Source organism: Neoarius graeffei, chromosome 4, assembly GCF_027579695.1.
Source record: "Neoarius graeffei isolate fNeoGra1 chromosome 4, fNeoGra1.pri, whole genome shotgun sequence".
Classification (NCBI taxonomy): Eukaryota; Metazoa; Chordata; class Actinopteri; order Siluriformes; family Ariidae; genus Neoarius; species Neoarius graeffei.
The window spans coordinates 19,404,738-19,426,201 of record NC_083572.1 but is presented as its reverse complement, the minus strand read 5'-3'; the positions used below and the strand labels follow the sequence as shown (position 1 = coordinate 19,426,201).

Here is a 21,464-nt window from a genome sequence, read left to right as displayed (position 1 = left end):
CAGGATTAGAGAGCGCCGCCAAGTCCTGAGCCTCCCCGGCCTCACTGCCTCAACATGGAGCCTGTCTACCTCCTCCAGTGACTGTCCGGAGCCCATGCAAGTGGGCCGTACTCATCTCTCCACATCTGAGAGGGAGCGCAGAAGGAGGGACAAGTGCTGCATCTACTGTGGCAAGCCTGGCCATTTCCGAGCATCATGTCCCGAGCTCTCGGGAAAAGGACCGCCCCGTCCAGCCGAGGGAGGGTTGTGACAGGGCCTACCCTCTCTCCCGAACTCCCTGGCCAAGGAGTCTACATCCTGGTCTCCATCTCCTTGGGTGAGTCCGTCCACTCTTGCCAGGCCTTGTTAGACTCCGGGGCGGCGGGAAACTTTATGGATGTCCACTTCGCCTGAAGAATCAATGTCCCTACTGCACCTCTTGAAGTCCCGCTGTCTGTGTCTGCTCTGGATGGCCAAGCTTTAGGTGACGGAAGAGTCACCCAAGTAACTTCTCTAGTCTTTCTCCAGTCTCAAGGTCACAAAGAAGAAATATCCCTGCACCTGATTCATTCACCAGAGTTCCCAGTTATTCTAGGCCTTCCTTGGCTTACCCGCCACAACCCTCGCATAGACTGGGTAACAAGTCAGGTTGTGGAATGGGGTCCTGCATGCTATGCCTCTTGTCTGCTCTCTAGCTCTCCTGTGTCTCCTGCCAAGCCTCCTGATCTCACTGAGTTATATCAAGTTCCCACAGAGTACTGGGATCTGAAAGAAGTTTTTAGCAAGAGCAGGGCTGCCGTTCTTCCTCCGCACCGTGCCTATGACTGTGTCATCGACTTGCTCCCTGGGACTACCCCTCCTCGTGGCAGACTGTTTTCCCTTTCTCAGCCAGAACACAAGGCCATGGAGGAGTACATCAAGGACGCCCTGGCCTCTGGGTTCATTCGACCCTCCACCTCACCCACTGGTGCCGGCTTCTTCTTTGTTGGCAAGAAGGATGGGGGACTCCGGACGTGTATTGATTACAGAGGCCTTAACCAGATCACTATGCGCAACCGCTATCCCCTTCCGCTGATGTCCACAGCGTTCGACCTGCTCCAAGTCGCCACTGTCTTCACCAAGTTGGACTTATGGAACACATACCACCTCATCCGTATCCGACAGGGAGACGAGTGGAAGACTGCCTTTAACACCCCATCAGGGCACTATGAGTATCAAGTTATGCCCTTCGGACTCACCAACGCACCAGCAGTTTTTCAGGCCCTTATCAACGATGTCTTGAGGGACATGATTAACCAGTACGTTTTCGTCTACCTCGACGACATCTTGATATTTTCCAAGACCTTACAGGAGCACTGCTACCATGTCCGCCAAGTCCTCCAGAGGCTACTACAGAACAATCTGTTTGCTAAGGCCCAGAAATACGAGTTTCATGTCCCCAAGGTCTCCTTCCTGGGTTTTATTGTACGGACGGGACAACTCCAAATGGACCCAGCCAAGACCCTGGCCGTCCGGGACTGGCCTACTCCCAAATCCGTTAAAGAAGCTCAGCGGTTCTTAGGATTCGCTAACTTCTACCGCAAGTTTATCAGGAACTTCAGTTCTGTAGCAGCACCCATATCGGATCTTACTAAAAAGACTGGTGGATCTTATGTCTGGTCTCCTCAGGCGGAAAAGGCATTCAAGGACCTCAAGCACCGCTTTTGCACGGCACCCATTCTGGTCCTCCCGGACACTTCCCAACCGTTCATCGTGGAGGTGGACGCTTCGGACAGTGGTGTCAGCACGGTTCTCTCTCAACGCTCGGAAGGAAAGTTGCACCCCTGCGCATACTTCTCCCACTGCCTGAGCCCTGCGGAGTCCCGGTATGATGTGGGGGATCGAGAACTGCTAGCGGTTAAACTGGCCCTTGAGGAGTGAAGGCACTGGCTGGAGGGAGCGCAACATCCATTCCTGGTTTGGACGGACCACAAGAACCTGGAGTACCTCCAGCAAGCCAAGAGACTGAACCCACGACAGGCTAGGTGGGCCTTGTTTTTCAGTCGATTTGACTTTACCCTATCATACTGCCCTGGCTCTAAGAACACCAAACCTGACGCGCTTTCCAGGTTGTTCTCTGCCACCAACAGGGAGAGTGAAGTTGGGCCTATTATCCCTGTGTCCCGGATTGTGGCCCCTGTCCGCTGGGGTGCCGGGGAGGTCGTCCGACGAGCTCAACGCCAGGACCCCGGTCCTGGGACGGGGCCACCGGGCCTCTTGTACATCCCTCGTCAAGCCCGGGCCAAGGTTCTCCAGTGGGGTCACTCATCCCCTCTTACCGCCCACCCGGGAGCTCGGAGGACCCTGGAATTCTTGAAAAGACGCTTCTGGTGGCCAAGCATGGAGAAGGAAGTGAGGTCATTTGTCCTGTCCTGTGATGTGTGCACCAGAACCAAGAACCCATGACAGCGTCCCCAGGGCCTCCTGCATCCTCTGCCTATTCCCCGGTGTCCCTGGTCCCATGTGGCGGTCAACTTCATCACGGGCCTTCCAGACTCTCAAGGTAACACTGTCATTTTGGTCATAGTCGACAGATTCTCTAAGGCCTGCCGCTTCATACCACTGTGCAAGCTCCCTTCTGCCCTTGAAACAGCTAAACTTATATTTACTCATGTCTTCCGAGTCTTTGGTCTCCCACAGGACATCGTCTCAGACCAGGGGCCCCAGTTCTCCTCCCGAGTGTGGCACGGGTTCTGCAAGCTCATCGGGGCCACTGCCAGCCTCTCCTCTGGGTTTCACCCCCAGTCCAATGGCCAGACGGAGAGGCTCAACCAGGACCTGGAAACCACCCTGCGAGGCCTGGTGATGGATAACCCGACATCATGGAGCACCTGGCTGCCATGGGCGGAGTACGCCCACAACACCCTGCAGTCATCGGCCACCAGGTTGTCGCCATTCCAGTGCCAATTCGGGTTCCAGCCACCTCTGTTTCCGGACCAGGAGGAGGATGCTGGGGTGCCCTCGATCAACCAGTATGTGAGATGGTGTCGCAAGACCTGGAACAAGGTCAGTAGGACCCTCATCCAGACTTCCAGGGCCAACCAGACTCAGGCCAACTGCCATAGAAGGCCTGCCCACGTTTTCCGCCCTGGGCAGCGGGTTTGGCTGTCCACCAAGGACCTTCCACTGCGGGTGGAGAACCGCAAGCTTGCTCCTCGCTACATTGGCCCCTTCAAGGTTGTGCGCAGGGTGAACCCTGTCGCCTACCGGCTCCAGTTGCCCCAGACTCTAAGGATCAACCCCACATTCCATGTTTCCCTGTTGCAGCCCGTACTGTCGTCCACATATGCCCCTGCCCCTAGGAATCCCCCGCCCCCCGCATCTTCCAGGCTCAGACTGTGTTCACTGTGCGCCGCCTGCTTGACTCCTGCCGGGTCCACGGTGGGCTCCAATATCTAGTGGACTGGGAGGGCTATGGCCCTGAGGAGCGCTGCTGGGTTCCCGCTCGGGACATGTTAGACAAGGAACTGTGTCGGGACTTCCATTCAGCCCATCCGGATCGCCCTGGGAACGTCAGGAGACGCTCCTTGAGGGGGGGGGGTCCTGTTAGGACTGGGGACTGTCTTGGCCTCTAGAGGCCGCTGTTATTGCTTTATCTTGTCATGTTTGTTTTGGCCTCTAGAGGCCGCCACCGCTTCTGTGTTTTGTGTTTGTTCTGATTGCCTGTTTCCATGTGCCTTTTGCCCCCACCTGTTCTTTATTTCCTGCCCTGCCCAGTTTCTTAATTTCCCGGTGTATAAATACTTCCTCAGTTTGGTCCCTAGTCACAGAGTCTTTGTGCTGTTATGTTATCACTAAAGACCTCTGTTCCGTGTTCCTTGCCTTTGTGGTCTTTTGTACTTTGCTTTCTTGTGGACTTTTTGGACTTTGTATTTACCATTTTGGATCTTCTGAGCATTTGGATTTTTGCCTTTTCTTTTCTTATTTTTTGGCTTTTGGGTTTGACTTTGAACTTTTGGATTTTTTATTTTTTCCTGTATATCTTCTGAGTGTTTGGATTATACTTTTGTTTTTTGCCTTGGATTTTTTGCATTGTAAATAAACTGTTTTTTCTACTCTACTTTCGCCTCACTCCTCTGCACTTGAGTCATTCCCCTGGTGGCCTAGTGGGGGTTTGCTGGATTACTACACCAGTGACCTGGGTTTGATTCCCAGCAAAACCCTAACAACATCGCTCCTGTGGAGGACGGCTCCATATGGATAGTTGAAAGTCACACTTGGAAGACACTTTGGACACTTACAGTAATGCTTTTATGGCTGACGACTACAGTTGACTTGCTAACTTTAGGACTGCAGTTGTCATGAACAGTTTTGCACTCAAGTTTCCATTAATGAAGAGTTTATAACATCAACAAAATAGACTTCACGTTAAAACTGTGAAAAATGTTATAATCACATTGTCTGTTATCACCCAAATGAGGATGGGTTCCCTTTTGGGTTTGGTTCCTCTCGAGGTTTCTTCCTCATGTTGTCTGAGGGAGTTTTTCCTTGTCACCGTCACCACAGGCTTGCTCATTGAGGATAGATTAGGGATAATTAGCTCATGTTTAAAGTCATTAAAATTCTGTAAAGCTGCTTTGCGACAATGTCTGTTCTTAAAAGCGCTATAAAAATAAACTTGACTTGACATCCGGGACATGGAGAACCAAAACCCTGACATGAATCCCTATATGTCAGTCATGATGAAATCAATGAATTGTTTTGATAAATTTGGGTGTTTTTTGTTTGTGAATGTGTCTATATAATAAAAAGAAAAATCACACACTGTCTTGAAGATATGAAGTTTATCTTCTCGTGTTGAAAAACTCACATTTTTCATATGAAATACATCGTGGATCTGAGTGACAATATTGCCCTGATATTTCACTCCAATGATGTCACTCCCAGTGTTTTCCCACTGACTGGACATGTGTTGGCAAAATGGCGAACCGGTCCATCCATCCATTATCTGTAACTGCATATCCTGTGCAGGGTCACAGGCAAGCTGGAGCCTATCCCGGCTGACTATGGGCAAGAGGCACGGTACACCCTGGACAAGTCACCAGGTCATTGCAGGGATGACACATAGAGACAGACAACCATTCACACTCACACCTATGCTCAATTTAGAGCCACTGATTAGCCTAACCTGCATGTCTTTGGGGGAAACCGGAGCACCCGGAGGAAACCCATGCAGACACGGGGAGAACATGCAAACTCCACACAGAAAGGACCCCGTCAGACACTGGGCTCAAACCCAGAACCTTCTTGCTGTGAGGCGACAGTGTTAACCACTACATCACCGTACCCCCTGGCAAACCAGTTCAAAATTAAAATTATTTTGATTAAGTAGCTTTTTTTTTTTGTGAATGCGTCCATAGAATATAAAGAACATTACACAGTGGTGCGAAGATATGAAGTTTATCTTCTTGTGTTGAAAATATTTTCACTCATTCACTTCACTCGCTCATGAATATATTCACCATTCAAAGATAAACTTCATATCTTTGTGCAAATGTATAATATCCTCGATGAATATGATATAGGTCATGACAATGTTCCTGGAAGTTGAGTTTGGAGAAATTACAAATGGCTTGCAATTACACTCTGTGACATATGGTACAGGATCCCAACACTGATCATGGACTATCCCATCTCCATCTCCATCTTTATTGTTTCACTGCTCCCAACACACCTTATTCAACTAATCAGCTAATTAACAGTGTGTTCTGAGTTGAAATGTGTGTTAGAGCAAGGAAAACACTAAAGTATGCAGAACAGGGGGTACTCTGGGGCTAGGTGTGGGAATTTGTCACATATGGTGTAGAAAGTGTAAGAATTGTACACTACAGGTAGGAGAATGGAAAAGACTAATCTTCTGAATACTAAATAGGGAAACAAACATCAAAGTAAGGGTGGCACAGTGGTGTAGTGGTTAGCATGGTCGCCTCACAGCCAGAAGGTTTTGGGTTTGAGCCCTTTGGGCGACGGGGGCCCTTCTGTGTGGGTTTGCTCCGGTTTCCTCCACAGTCCAAAGACATGCAGGTTAGGTTAATTGGTGGCTCTAAGTTGACTGTAGGTGTGAATGTGAGTGTGAATCGGACCTGCCTGATCCATCCTGGTGCCCTGTGTCTGGTTGGAGTCTCATCGCATCGCTCCTGTGGAGGACAGCCCCATGTGGACAGTTGAAAGTCACACCTGGAGGACGCTCTGGACGCTTACAGTAATGCTTTTATGGCTAAGGACTACAGTTGACTTGCTAACTTTAGGACTGCAGTTGTCATGAACAGTTTTGCACACAAGTTTCCATCAATGAAGAGTTTATAACATCAACGAAACTGACTTCATGTTAAAACTGTTAACGGTATAGTTATGTTGTCTGTTGTTGCCCAAATGAGGATGGGTTCCTTTTTGAGTCTGGTTCCTCTCGAGGTTTCTTCCTCATGTCATCTGAGGGAGTTTTTCCTTGCCACCGTCGCCACAGACTTGCTCATTGGGGATAGATTAGGGATAAAATTAGCTCATGTTTTAAGTCGTTCAAATTCTGTAAAGCTGCTTTGCGACAATGTTTATTGTTAAAAGTGCTATACAAATAAACTTGACTTGACTGGTTGTTTGTCTCTATTTGTCAGCCCTGTAATGATCTGGTGACTTGTCCAGGGTGTACCCCGCCTCTCGCCCATAGTCAGCTGGGATAGGCTCCAGCTCGCCTGCAACACAGTAGAACAGGATAAAGTGGCTAGAGATAATGAGATGAGATGAGATGAGACAAATAAACTTGACTTGACTGGTTGTTTGTCTCTATTTGTCAGCCCTGTAATGATCTGGTGACTTGTCCAGGGTGTACCCTGCCTCTCGCCCATAGTCAGCTGGGATTGGCTCCAGCTTGCCCGTGACCCTGCACAGGATAAACAGCTACGGATAATGGATGGATGGACAGACATCGATGTAAGGAAGAAATACTCACGTATTCAAATCATTCAGACCAGTCCTAGTGATTGGCTAGCACACCTATTTACAGACATAGGCTAAGAATTCAAATGAAACCAAGAGATATTAAGACATATACTAAAAAAAACACATCCGTTTTGTTCTGGTTAATTTACACTATATGCTTGGAGTTGATATTATTCTTGAACTTAAGTACCTGTTGAAATGTCACTATGACTCATTTTCCCTGCTTCCCTCTCTCATCTCTCCCTTACACAGAACCGTGAAAGAAAGATGTTTGTCTCAGTGATGTAACAGTTGCCATAGAAACATTATAAGGTCCTCATCACTGGGTAAAACTAGGTGATCATAAAAGGCATGTTTACGGAGTATTTGTTCTGTTTAAGTATTTTATACACAGACGGACTTTTCCTGAAGAACATATGCACGCGGATTGAAATGAAACGATGGGGTCTAAAAATATTATCTGGACGCAAACATTTCTCAGCTTGTGTGAGTGCTTGTGTGGTCAATTAGCCCAAAGAACAAAAACCAAATACAGAAAAATGAAAAGGAAAGAGATAAGAAATGCGTAGCAGATTCTTAGTTGAGGACCAAGTGAAACATGACAGACACAGTGTTAAATGCATCAGCAGTTCCAAGCATGCAGTTATTTGAAATGCTTAAAGTCTTTTTAATTCTGACAAACTCCTTAACCTTAACAGGAGATCAGGTTAAATATGTGTTCAGAATGGGAATAGTGAGATGTTGTGTGCTTTACGTACTCACCATCCCAACAGACCTGGCCACTGGAGCAAAGACCCCCATCAAACAAACAGCCTGGGGGGGGGGGAGGAGAGAAGCGAGTATGAGTGAAGAAAAAACAGGTAGACTGTCCATGAGACAGAGCAAATAGAGTGAGGAAAGATAGCAGGTGACAGAAGACTCTTAGTAACCGATAGTGAGAAGGAAGACTACAGATAATAGGCTCTGGCTGAGATCATTTTCCTTGACTACAGATAATTGGCTCTTCAAAAGCAATTGCATGTTCTATTACAGTATGTGCGTGTGTGTGTGTGTGTCCTATCTGATAAGCAAACATGACCTTTAAGCTTTTCAGCTACCTGCCACAATGCACAAAATCTCGTTCAACAGGTAAGTGTTGATCACAACATGTGATTGACCACCTGTCCGTATATTAATGGTAAATTTCCACTCTGTAACTTCACTCCTAACCTCAGCAAGCTAAACGGATTTGCCAGTTGCAGCCTTATCAGGCACTGCCAGTCATTTGGTACTATAGTAACAGACAAACAGTGTTGACAAAGCACATGGTCGCCCTCTTGGAAAGAACAAACATCATCAGACGTTGTTATTATAATACGAAATGTGAGATGAAAATCTCAAAACATACAAGAACACGAACATCCTGTACATTTCCCTATATTCATACCTCTTTAGGCTGGGATGAAGTCCAGGGATTTGGGGCACACATGCACACACTCCATGGATAATTAATTCTCAGTACTAAACTTGGTTATGGAGTGGGAGTTCCCTGACATTTTCCTATGCGTTCTGTTTTTAGAGTCTGCAGTGGGCACCTCCTTCTGGGGCTGACTGAGGGAGGATGTGGGAGAAAGACAGTTGCACTGACTCAGAGTGAATATCCTCTTGCATTGTATGCAGAGGTGGACAAAGTACCCAACTTCATCACTTGAGTCAAAGTACAGATCCCGCTGGTCAAATGTTACTCTGATAAAAGTGAAAGTTGGACAGTCAAATTTTTACTTAAGTTAAAGTACCTGCTTTTAAAAATACTTAAGTATTAAAAGGACATTTTCTGTCAACACATTGTTGTATTATTGCTGCAACGCTTACAAAACTGAATGCCATTACCAAAGACAGAAATGTGAATTCACAAAATGAACGCATGCTGTGCCATCATGGTGGTTTAACATTAAGCTAGCTAGTCAGTGAAACTCCATCTGACATGCTAGCACACTCTTTTCAAACTCAAAATCATATTGGGTAGCTAACGCTACTAGAAAAGAAAAAAATGTATACATTTTGTTTATTTGACAAGATTATGCTAAAACATATTTCTGAAAGGACTTCAGATAAGTTAATGTTATTCATGTTAGCGTAACTCCATTTTTTTACATACTAACTAACAGTGTCCAAGTTAACTAGCTATGTGTTATCATTAGCCGTGGACAAGGCGATGGCAACTTGGTCGGTAAATCCATAGAAAGTCATTTGACTAACCAGACTGCATAGCTATTGCAACGTTATCGCTAGCTCTAAAAGCACAGACAACTTCATTGCAAGCTTTCTCTTGGAATAAAACGTTTATATACCTCAGTATGCTTCTGCAGGTTGGATGGTGAGTTTTTGTAGGCTGTAATGTAAGGTAGACAAATGTTAATGTTAGGTAAACAAAGCAAACATCTCATCTCATTATCTCTAGCCGCTTTATCCTTCTACAGGGTCGCAGGCAAGCTGGAGCCTATCCCAGCTGACTACGGGCGAAAGGCGGGGTACACCCTGGACAAGTCGCCAGGTCATCACAGGGCTGACACATAGACACAGACAACCATTCACACTCACGGTCAATTTAGAGTCACCAGTTAACCTAACCTGCATGTCTTTGGACTGTGGGGGAAACCGGAGCACCCGGAGGAAACCCACGCAGACACGGGGAGAACATGCAAACTCCACACAGAAAGGCCCTCGCTGGCCCCGGGGCTCAAACCCAGGAACTTCTTGCTGTGAGGCGACAGCGCTAACCACTACACCACCGTGCTGCCCACAAAGCAAACATTTAAAACGAAATGAATCGTTAATCCGTTCAGAAAACTGAAACATGGGTTCTAGGTACGGCCACGAGTGCATGCATTCCCCAGAAGAACCGCCTCCTTCCATTCTGCCATCAACTGATCGTGTTCAAATAATACTGCTGAGAAATCACTGAACTTGATTTTATCCAGTCTATGGACGTGACCCTAGTGATTACTGATCGGCTGTCTCAGGGTCACCTGCGAAAAAACCAAATCACGTTTTAGAAAAGAAAAAAAAACATCCACTTTCAAAGCTGCTTCATAGTAACGAGGACCTTGAGAGAAATGTAGTGGAGTGAAAAGTATGATATTTATCTTTCAAATGTAGTGAAGTTAAAGTCATAAGTTTCCAAAAAAAAATACTCAAGTAAAGTACAGATACTCAAAAAGTGTACTTAAGTACAGTACTCAAGTAAATGTACTTTGTTACTGTCCACCTCTGATTGTCTCATCTCATCTCATTATCTCTAGCCGCTTTATCCTGTTCTACAGGGTCGCAGGCAAGCTGGAGCCTATCCCAGCTGACTACGGGCGAAAGGCGGGGTACACCCTGGACAAGTCGCCAGGTCATCACAGGGCTGACACAGACACAGACAACCATTCACACCTACGGTCAATTTAGAGTCACCAGTTAACCTAACCTGCATGTCTTTGGACTGGGGGAAACCGGAGCACCCGGAGGAAACCCACGTGGACACGGGGAGAACATGCAAACTCCACACAGAAAGGCCCTCGTCGGCCACGGGGCTCGAACCCAGACCTTCTTGCTGTGAGGCGACAGCGCTAACCACTACACCACCGTGCCGCCCACCTCTGATTGTATGAATATAAAATATAAATTAATTAATACGTATGTGGCAAGCCAGATTTTTATCCATACCAATAACATGCTGACGTTGAGCAAGAGGCGGTGTACACCCTGGGCAGGTCATCAGTCTATCACAGAGCTAACACAGAGACCCAGACAGCCATTCACACCTATGGGCAATTCAGAGTAGTCAGCTGACCTTGTCCTCATGTCTTAGGACTGTGGGAGGAAACTCAATCACACACGTATGTGGAGAACTTAAAAACTCAACTCAGAAAGGCCCCAGTCCAGTCAGCCATGAGGTTCAAACCCAGAACCCATGTTTCTTTCCAAATTTGAAAAGAAAAAAAAAATTCTGGTAATGAGTTGTAGTCTGTTTATGTATTGTAGTTGATAATGTATATGTATATCTAACCAATTTGTGCATTCAGAATGAAACTTTCAGGTAACTGGCAATAAATGAACATATTTAAGAGAAAACGTTTCTTTGTCAAGGTCATACTGATTGGTTTTGTCAACAGACCAGGCTTGTAGTTCTCGAATCCAGGACTTGGACTCGAGTCCAACTGGTGCCCCAGCGTCAAAGTCATGAGTCTTTAAAATAAAGACTTGTGACTCGACTTGGATTTGAACACTGATGACTCGGACTAGTAAATTGGAGATGAGGACTTGGATTTTTTCTTTATTTTTTGTAACATGCCATAATAATTTGCCATAAGATATTTACAGTATATATACATTAATATTTGTACTAATTTCGTGCAAGAGTGTCACACCTGCATGCCTTGGCACGTGCATCAGATAGACTCTTGGGCACACTCCGGACAGCGTGCACGCCAAGTGGACTTTCACGCTCGCCATAAACGGCTCACACCTGCACAGGATTAAGGCGCAATCAGCGCACCTATGTAAAAATTGTGAAACACACTTACTTTGCAAAGTATTGAGTTGCATTGCTGACACGTTACCAAGCCTTATTTCCTTGTTTGGTTTCCTGATGTCCTGTTTCTTATCAATGATTCTACCGAGTCTATGATAGCCTGTTTGTGCCTGGTTCGACTTATTGCCTGTTTCACTGTTTTATGATTTTGCCTGCCGTTCTGGATTGTTTACCTGTCACTTACATCCATCTCCCAACCATCTCTGAGAGAATACTTCACACTCCCTGATAAAGAGAATGCACATTCACCTGTTCATACATCATGTTCAGGAACAAACTAATGTTAATGGCACTGAAACAGCCAATGTCAAATGGTGCAGTTGGAATCTTGGACTTGACTAGAAATTTTCTTGAATGACTTGGACTTGACTCGAACACTGGGGACTTGAGGTTTAGTGACTCAACTACAACACTGCAACAGACTGAGTGTAATGTAGCTGTTACCCAAAATGGGTTTGAGATCTTTGCTGTAAGTGGCCCAGTGAACCCAAAATGCCCCCACAACATAACAGTCTTCATTTCTCTTTTACTCTGTCTCCCATCTGTATGTCTGACAGTACAGTAGATAACGCTTATGTTTTGTACAATGAGGCTGTAATGAGGTGAGCACTCAGCAAATGAACAACTCTTAAATGTAATTAACTACAGCTCTAAATGTTCTGCCCCATCACCTTTATCTTCTAAGCTTACACTAGTCATTCACACGACCCAAACAGACGGATAAACAATTGTACACAAAGACACTTCATCTCCCTTGCATCTTTGTACAGGTACACATCCAGTTAATGGCAGCATAGTAAGAATCTCATAGGTTCAGGTACAAACATTAATTTTTCTGCATTTCTGTTTTTTTTTTTAACAGACTCAAAAGCCGACATTCCCACACTGATGGTGTGATGTGAGACAACTTGTCAGAGGTGAGTCAGCCAGCAGAAGAGACCAGATTGCAGATTCAGAGCGCATACTACTGCCAGAATCTGGGAGTCTTTCCCTCTCAAAATATCACAAACAAATACTGTGAATAGTTGACTGGTCTACACATATGGTTTGGGTTTACAAGGCATGGTTCCCAAGGGATTTACACAGAGAGAGAGAGAGAGAGAGAGAGAGAGAGAGAGAATTCTTATAGGCCAGTCCCATGTACGTGAGACCAATAGGATTGCAGTCACTATCCATGGTGCTGAAATACATCTTTACACAGCTGCATGGCCATGCCTTGGCAAGGTGGGCTGAGCTGAAGCAAACTGTATATATATCTAGACCCAGAGACATGGGAACTGGTGGTTTTCCGTTTATGCTCAGGTTTCTGGAATTTTAATCAGCACAGAGTACACGTGATGTGTGTTATTGATATATTTTTTTCAGCGGCTGCAGCTGCAGTTAAAGGAATTTAACATGATTCAGGCCCGTATGTTTGCTCAGATTTTCTACAGACTAAAAATATCCCCAAAGAACTGGTTCAAGCTCAATCCTGAAAATAAAATATATATACCTCCAGCAACTCAGTCAATAAAAACCTCAAATATTATTTATATGTCTCTAATACAGTACTATCGATCCAACACTTAGACACCTGTGAATGCTTTATGCCAGGGTTAGACTGTGCAATTTCAGCAGTCCTTGAAAATTATTACTTGTCACACTTTGTTGAGAGAGATGAGATGATGTAACAAAATCTTGTCTGAAGTCTATTACAGACTATATAATAATGTTCTCTGTGTCAGATTTTAAAGAACAGCAGCCTACCACAATCACTTTACATTTTCAATCCAGGCTCATGCAGAAAATGGGGATGTATTAATAGAAACATTCAAGTTTGAGGAAGTAAGGATGTTTATCTGTCTTTTAAACATGCTTTACTCATTTTTTCACTTATTGCCATTATAGTATTTATAATCTGTAGCAGTTCTGTGAGTTACATGTAATCCTATGCCATCCTTTAGTAGCAGCAGTCACAATCTGAGATTTTAATACAATAAATTCATCCATCCATTATCCGTAGCTGCTTATCCTGTGCAGAGTCGCAGGCAAGCTGGAGCCTATCCCAGCTGACTATGGGTGAGAGGCAGGGTACACCATGGACAAGTCGCCAGATCATCGCAGGGCTGACACATATCATTCACACTCTCATTCGCACCTATGGTCAATTTAGAGCCACTGATTAGCCTAACCTGCACGTCTTTGGGGGAAACTGGTGCACTCGGAGGAAACCTATGCAGACACGGGGAGAAAATGCAAACTCCACACAGAAAGGCCCCCGTCAGCCACTGGGCTTGAACCCAAAACCTTCTTGCTGTGAGGCGACAGTGCTAATCACTACATCACCCTGCCGCCTCCCTCTAAAACCACTCTTCCAGAATATATGAATGTGCACTGCCTGATTACTGCTGGAGGACAAGTCCAAGTAACATTGTCATAATGAATGTAAATAACAAACATGACTATTGTTAGTACTCCCAGCTGTTGATTAGCTTTAGCAATATGTCTGCTTAGCTTTGTAGAAGACTCCCGTCACATGCAATGAGTGTACAGGCAGAGTGCCCGCAGGTAAGCAGGTAGGCCATCCAATCATGTTATATGGTCTAAACCCATTCTTTTGGACAGGTCTTTTACAACCCTTTTTATCGCCAGAGCATTTAATTTATTCACGGCTGTCAAGATGTAAAGAAAATTTCAAGAAATATAACAAAAATGCTTTAAAAAAATGCCCTAGCCTAGCTTTAAATCCAGTCAAGGTTGCTGATTTGAGGCACAGGTTTGTAGTGAACGTCAAGGCTGTATATGTCTCTTCTTCACAGTTTTTCCATCCAGGAACTGCATGCACTCTACACTGACAAACCGAACACATCAGTGACCACAATAGCACTGATCTTCCCTGATGACTTGCCATAGAACATGTCTTTTACAGATGTACCTAAAACTGACTTTTTTTTTCTTAAGTAAATGCACTCTACATTAACAGACTGAACACATCAGTGACTGGATCAGCTTTGCTTCACAGATGAGTCATAGTGCATGCAGAAGGGCCTGTGGAGGAAGAAAAAGGGATGCCATCTTTATTGCTGAAAGTCATCCCTTTCTGCACCGACAGGAAATACAGGGTAAGCTGTCTAAATAGCTTGCCTTGCAACAGTTGTTTACAACAACAAAGTCTTTGCCAAGTCCTGGCCATACAGGAAATGACACAGTGGTCCTGCTTAGATTTGGATTTGTGTTATATTTACAGGCTCATAACCTCAAATCCTACAAATAATAATAATAATAATAATAATAATAATAATAATAAATAATGAGTGCTTATTGGGGTGTTATTCCAGACTGGATAGATAGATCACGTTTTTGGTCACATATTTCGGTACCAGTGACTATTTTAATCGCCTACTGACGTCAATTCTATTGCATTTCTGAAGAAAAAAAAGCTGCAGTCACGATAAATGCCTGCATAAGGCTACAGGAAAAGAAACAACAGAAAAAGAGTTTGTTTTGGCAGACTGAAATATAGACTCCTGCATCCATGCATTGTAATAAATAAGCAAATAAACAGCACAGTATCATGACAACTTTAGCCTCAGGATGGTGTGAGCTCCACGGATGGAAGCGGGTTGTTTGTGCGCACTGGGCTTGAACGCAAACCCGCAGCCCCGACATTAAAGCAGTGTGCGTGTTTATGACGTACCGTATGTGGCAGATGTGGCCAGCTGCTGACAAGCGGTCATTACAGCGAGGAGGATCCAGAGGCGCCAGGACTTCATGTTCACTTCGAGGAATGCGCCCTTCACTCTTTTTTTATGCTCACGCCGACATACCGACTAGTTACTAGAAGCTGCTAAAGGAGAGAAGTGATGGCTGTATGTCGGAAAAACACACACCGAGTGACTGCTAGAAAGCAGCGTGGTGCGGTTTGCGCGAAAAAGAGGGAGGGAGGGAGGGAAGGAGGGAGAGAGAGAGAGGCGGGCAGAAAGAAACCCCAGGAAAGTTGCTTTGAAAATTCCTCCCAAATGATCCGTCTGGCTACATGGGGAAATGAACTCGGGTATAAAACTAGAAGGGTACTCAAGGGTAGAGTGTATACCTCTGCCAAGCCACATATAATCAAAATCAATAGAACCGAGCATAATACACCAAATTTCATCAAAATCTGTTCACTACTTTGAGTTACGTTGGGAACAGCCGCCCCCTAATAAATAAATAAACAAACAACAACAAAAAAAAAATCCTGAATCGGCATATATATCCAGATCGGCATCAAAATTCCCCAATTGTTCCTTGGCTCACCTTTCGTCAAAGTTTCATCAAAATCTGTTCACTACTTTTTGAGTTACACTGGGAACACCAAAACAAACAGAGGCGAAAACATAACCTCCTCCAATAAAAAAAAGTCTCATCTCATCTCATCTCATCATCTCTAGCCGCTTTATCCTGTTCTACAGGGTCGCAGGCAAGCTGGAGCCTATCCCAGCTGACAACGGGTGAGAGGCGGGGGACACCCTGGACAAGTCGCCAGGTCATCACAGGGCTGACACATAGACACAGACAGCCATTCACACTCACATTCACACCTACGGTCAATTTAGAGTCACCAGTTAACCTAACCTGCATGTCTTTGGACTGTGGGGGAAACCGGAGCACCCAGAGGAAACCCGTGCGGACACGGGGAGAACATGCAAACTCCGCACAGAAAGGCCCTCACCGGCCACGGGGCTCGAACCCGGACCTTCTTGCTGTGAGGCGACAGCGCTAACCAGTACACCACCATGCCGCCGGATTCAGACTCGGATTTTTTTTTTTTGTAACATGCTATAATAATTTGCCATAAGATATATCTGCGGCACAGTGGTGTAGTGGTTAGCACTGTTACCTCACAGCAAGAAGGTCCGGGTTCGAGCCCCCTGGCCGGCGAGGGCCTTTCTGTGTGGAGTTTTCATGTTCTCCCCGTGTCCGCGTGGGTTTCCTCCAGGTGCTCCGGTTTCCCCCACAGTTCAAAGACATGCAGGTTAGGTTAACTGGTGACTCTAAATTGACCGTAGGTGTGAATGTGAGTGTGAATGGTTGTCTGTGTCTATGTGTCAGCCCCGTGATGACCTGGCGACTTGTCCAGGGTGTACCCCACCTTTTGCCCGTAGTCAGCTGGGATAGGTTCCAGCTTGCCTGCGACCCTGAACAGGATAAAGCGGCTAGAGATAATGAGATGAGAGTGGTGCTCACTTTATTTCCACGAAGGTAAGAATTTAAAAAATTATTATTATTTCAGGATGGCAGCAAGGTACTCATTCTTATCCAGTGAAAGTGAGCATGAGTGTAAGAGATAAGGTGCAGCAAGATGCTCAAGCTCATGTTCACGTCACTGTGTAAGAACGAACATCATGCTACACGTTGTATGTTTGCGAGCTATTTTTCCTGTCTACGTTTAGAAATTGCTCTAGTTTTTTTCCTGATGAATTACATTTGGTAAATTAAAAAAAAATCTGATGTCTTTGTTTCGTTCAGAACAATTTGCACATCCAAAAATGCAGCAAAACCTTCCCATACCAATCAGTAACAACTAACTCGGTGGCATGAAGCACTACAAGCGTGCCTCCTGTCATGGTGGCATAGTTACCATTGCTATGGGGGTCACGTCACGGTGCAAAGCCTCTATTCCAGGATCAGACTACATGAATTCAACCTGATTTTAACACAATTTTGTCATGGTTGACAAATTTCCAGGTCCTGACTATGAACATCAGGGAGGATGAACAAGCCTTATAGTGTGACAATTGAAAAACAGCGACGTGGCCTCTGGGACACCACAACAGCCTGACAAGAAGTCTACCGTGTCAGAATGTTTTTTTTGCATTCTCAGGTTTGTCACATGACTTTTCTTAGCGATTTCACTTCCGGTAAAACAGCTGGTGGTCAAGCAAACCAAAATAGCTGTCATAGCGCAAACAACTAGTGATAACTTATCAGAGTAAGCTCATAATCTAGAAGCCACTGGTCGCTTTATATTTATTCAGAAGATTGAGATGTGCAATGGAATCGACCCCTACAGTCTGGGAAAGAAGGATTTGTCATATGATCTCAAAAACTACCCTTCGGTCGAGTTCCCCGACATCTCAAACTATCTGGTGTTGCAGACGTCCTTCTACACCGCAAAACAGATGAAAGCGTGGAAGAGTATGGAGGCTTACAATTTTTTCATATGTGGCTGGGTAAAGGACTTCGGTATTAAGTCACTGCCAAATGAATCCTGTATTGTTTTTGCCTGTGTAAGTATGTTTTTTTTTTTTAAGCTTTTCGTTCACATCTTTACAACAAAGCGCTGCAAGTTGAAGTGTAAACAAATCAGTTTGCTTGATTCTTACTTGTGCTCACTCTTACTAAAAAAAAGTACTGTAAAATAATGACACATGGCAAGAAAAGTACTTGGAAAACACTAAGGACATAGCTGAGAGGGATATACAAACCTTTCACCAAGTGATCACTGCAAACTTGAGCATGCTTCGACTCGGCTCCCTTCAAAAGCCACCTTTCTGGATGCCTTTTTGTGAAATCCTGTGTTCGTTCACCCCATTTTTTATTATTAGTTCACAGGGAACCCTGAAAACTTTTATCAGTTTCACGATTTGAACAACCTAAAACAACACAAGCGTAAGGCATTTTTCATGCGAGCAATGCACCTTCTTCGTACAAACGCTTTGTCAGTTGAGCTTTGGTAGACCACCAGCTAAAGCTTTGAATAACTAACGAGGCCGATGTGACATCATGTGAAACCCAAGAATTTTCACACCTAGTTTAATAGCTCCTACAACGTGTTCCTTGATAGCCATGATTGACAATTGACCATCCTCCCCAATGACACACAAGGATGTGGATGATCACTAGTTGGGGTCAAACTTGTAGGTGTTGCCAGTCTCCCTCCAGGCACGAGGAGAACACGCAAACTCCACACAGAAAGGGTCCTGTCAACCACAGGGCTTGAACCCAGAACCTTCTTGCTGTGGATCAGTGGACCACCGCACCACCCTGGTCAGCTGTCATTTCTTCCATATTGTACTTCACTGACATTGGTGTGGGTTAACCGTTACCATGGAATGGGCAAGCCGATTAGCTCCTGCCCAGCTACATTTGCATTTCTTTTGCATAAATCTCTAAAATTTTTGAGAAATTCTCAGTTTGTTCCACTCTCTTGCCTTGCTCTGTGTAAGATTTTTGCCTGTCCCTATAAAATGAGTATGAGGTAGTGCTATGGAGTGATTGCACCAGTATTCAGCATACAAGTGCTACATAGTACCCAGTACTCATGAAAATTATTGACTAACCAGTAGGGTGCATCAGTTGCCTTCACTTTCATAAAATCTGATGCATTTTTGTTTGGGTGTTCCTTTTAAAGACATCCTGTAAAATTTTTTGACCATATTCAAAAGTCTAATGGTGGCACCATGAGGTTCATTTTTTGCCAAAAAAAACGCTTATTTTATGTTTTCGCATAAGGTTTGAATCACCATGTTGGACTCCATTTATTGATTTCTTGTGACCCAGAGATCATGTTAAGAACCTTTGCAAGGGATTGAGAAGCATTAATGTGATTCATAATACATTTGTATTGTTTAAAAGTGGTTGAACAATGATTCAATGAACAGCTAAAACTCAAACTGTGCTTGACAATATATTTAGAATATGTACTAAAAATGTGTATCTAAGATATTTGGTATACTCTAAGATGCCATAATGTTTCATGAAAAGTGATCGAAATTGTGTCATAAAAAAAAAAAAAAAAAGTCATAAAATAGCAGCTTTTTCCATAACTTTGAGCTCCTGGTGCCACCATTAAACTTTTGGATTTTGTCAAAATGTTTCACCCAGTGTGTTTTCTTACCAAAAGGAACATCTCATCTCATCTCATTATCTCTAGCCGCTTTATCCTTCTACAGGGTCGCAGGCAAGCTGGAGCCTATCCCAGCTGACTATGGGCGAAAGGCGGGGTACACCCTGGACAAGTCGCCAGGTCATCACAGGGCTGACACATAGACACAGACAACCATTCACACTCACATTCACACCTACGGTCAATTTAGAGTCACCAGTTAACCTAACCTGCATGTCTTTGGACTGTGGGGGAAACCGGAGCACCCAGAGGAAACCCGTGCGGACACGGGGAGAACATGCAAACTCCACACAGAAAGGCCCTCGCCGGCCCCGGGGCTCGAACCCAGGACCTTCTTGCTGTGAGGCGACAGCGCTAACCACTACACCACCGTGCCGCCAAAAGGAACATAAAAACAAAAATGCATCATGACCGGAGGAATTTTTCATTTTTAGGGGGCAACTTATGCACCCTACTAACCAGGGGTGGGTTTCCCAAAAGCCTCTTAACGCTAAAAGCATCTTTAGGAGAGAATGTGTTCATTGTGATGCTCACTACCATTTAATGATCTTTGTGCTACGATGCTTTTGGGAAACCTACCCCAAGGCGGGCAGGCACAATGCAGATGGTAAAGAAATGCAAGCTAGTCTGAAAATACAGGGTGTTTAAAAAAAAATATTTCACAATCATTAGAATAACTTTGCCAATTCTTGTTCAGTTGACCTCAAATTTTAACAGCATGTACAGTATGGAAACAGGTCAAAATTTTATATGTTTTTAGGTATAGAAATGCCATTCACTGGAAAAGAAAAGGCATTTTGTATGTTAGAGGATGCCCAAACAAGACTGTGTAGTGTGCATTTATGAGAGAATTCTCTAAAAACGCACCAACTGTAATGCAGATTTGGACATGGCACAAAAAGTTCAAAAAGAGGAAGGCTGTCTGTGCAGGACAAAAGGATCTGGACGACCACCAGCATTGGAAGAGAGATGGTCGAGCGGGTTCGTGAATATTGAAAATTTGTCAAATTGATCATGGAGTGGGTGGCGCGGTGGTGTAGTGGTTAGCGCTGTCGGCTCACAGCAAGAAGGTTCTGGGTTCGAGCCCCGTGGCCGGCGAGGGCCTTTCTGTGCAGAGTTTGCATGTTCTCCCCGTGTCCGCGTGGGTTTCCTCCGGGTGCTCCGTTTTCCCCCACAGTCCAAAGACATGCAGGTTAGGTTAACTGGTGACTCTAAATTGACCGTAGGTGTGAGTGTGAATGGTTGTCTGTGTCTATGTGTCAGCCCTGTGATGACCTGGCGACTTGTCCAGGGTGTACCCCGCCTTTCGCCCGTAGTCAGCTGGGATAGGCTCCAGCTTGCCTGCGACCCTGTAGAACAGGATAAAGCGGCTAGAGATAATGAGATGAGATGAGATGAGACAAAAAGTTCAAAAAGAGGAAGGCTGTCTGTGCAGGACAAAAGGATCTGGACAACCATCAGCATTGGAAGAGAGATGGTCGAGCGGGTTCGTGAATATTAAAAATTTGTCAAATTGATCATGGAGTGGGTGGCACGGTGGTGTAGTGGTTAGCGCTGTCGGCTCACAGCAAGAAGGTTCTGGGTTCGAGCCCCGTGGCCGGCGAGGGCCTTTCTGTGCAGAGTTTGCATGTTCTCCCCGTGTCCGCGTGGGTTTCCTCCGGGTGCTCCGGTTTCCCCCACAGTCCAAAGACATGCAGGTTAGGTTAACTGGTGGCTCTAAATTGAACGTAGGTGTGAATGGTTGCCTGTGTCTATGTGTCAGCCCTGTGATGACCTGGCGACTTGTCCAGGGTGTACCCCGCCTTTCGCCCGTAGTCAGCTGGGATAGGCTCCAGCTTGCCTGCGATCCTGTAGAACAGGATAAAGCAGCTACAGATAATGAGATGAGATGATCATGGAATCCACATACCTTTGAATTTCTCATTCAAATTTTGAGGAATCAAATCTTATACTGCTCAACATTAAGCCTGTTCAGTTTCATTTGCCTAGACTATGTAGTTTCTGGGATATTTACATCTCAAATTTAAAAAAAAAAAAAAAAAAAAAAAAAAAAAAACACCCTGTACTTTAAACAAAATATATGGT

General features: G+C 45.0%; 1 protein-coding gene across 2 annotated transcripts in view; it reads right to left on the bottom strand.

Annotated features, from left to right (window-relative positions):
- Positions 1-15,379, bottom strand: part of ptprnb (protein tyrosine phosphatase receptor type Nb) — an 84,838-nt gene extending 69,459 nt beyond the window's left edge. Inside the window, exons 1-2 of one of the 2 annotated variants that reach the window (XM_060918989.1) lie at positions 15,189-15,379; positions 7,717-7,767 (exon numbers count right to left, since the gene is read on the bottom strand). In XM_060918989.1, coding sequence (XP_060774972.1) covers positions 7,717-7,767; positions 15,189-15,264 — 127 coding nt within the window. In that variant the 5' untranslated portion in view covers positions 15,265-15,379. The remainder of the gene's footprint in view (positions 1-7,716; positions 7,768-15,188) is intronic. The other variant, XM_060918990.1, reaches the window with a different exon arrangement.
- Between the last annotated feature and the right edge of the window lie 6,085 nt (positions 15,380-21,464).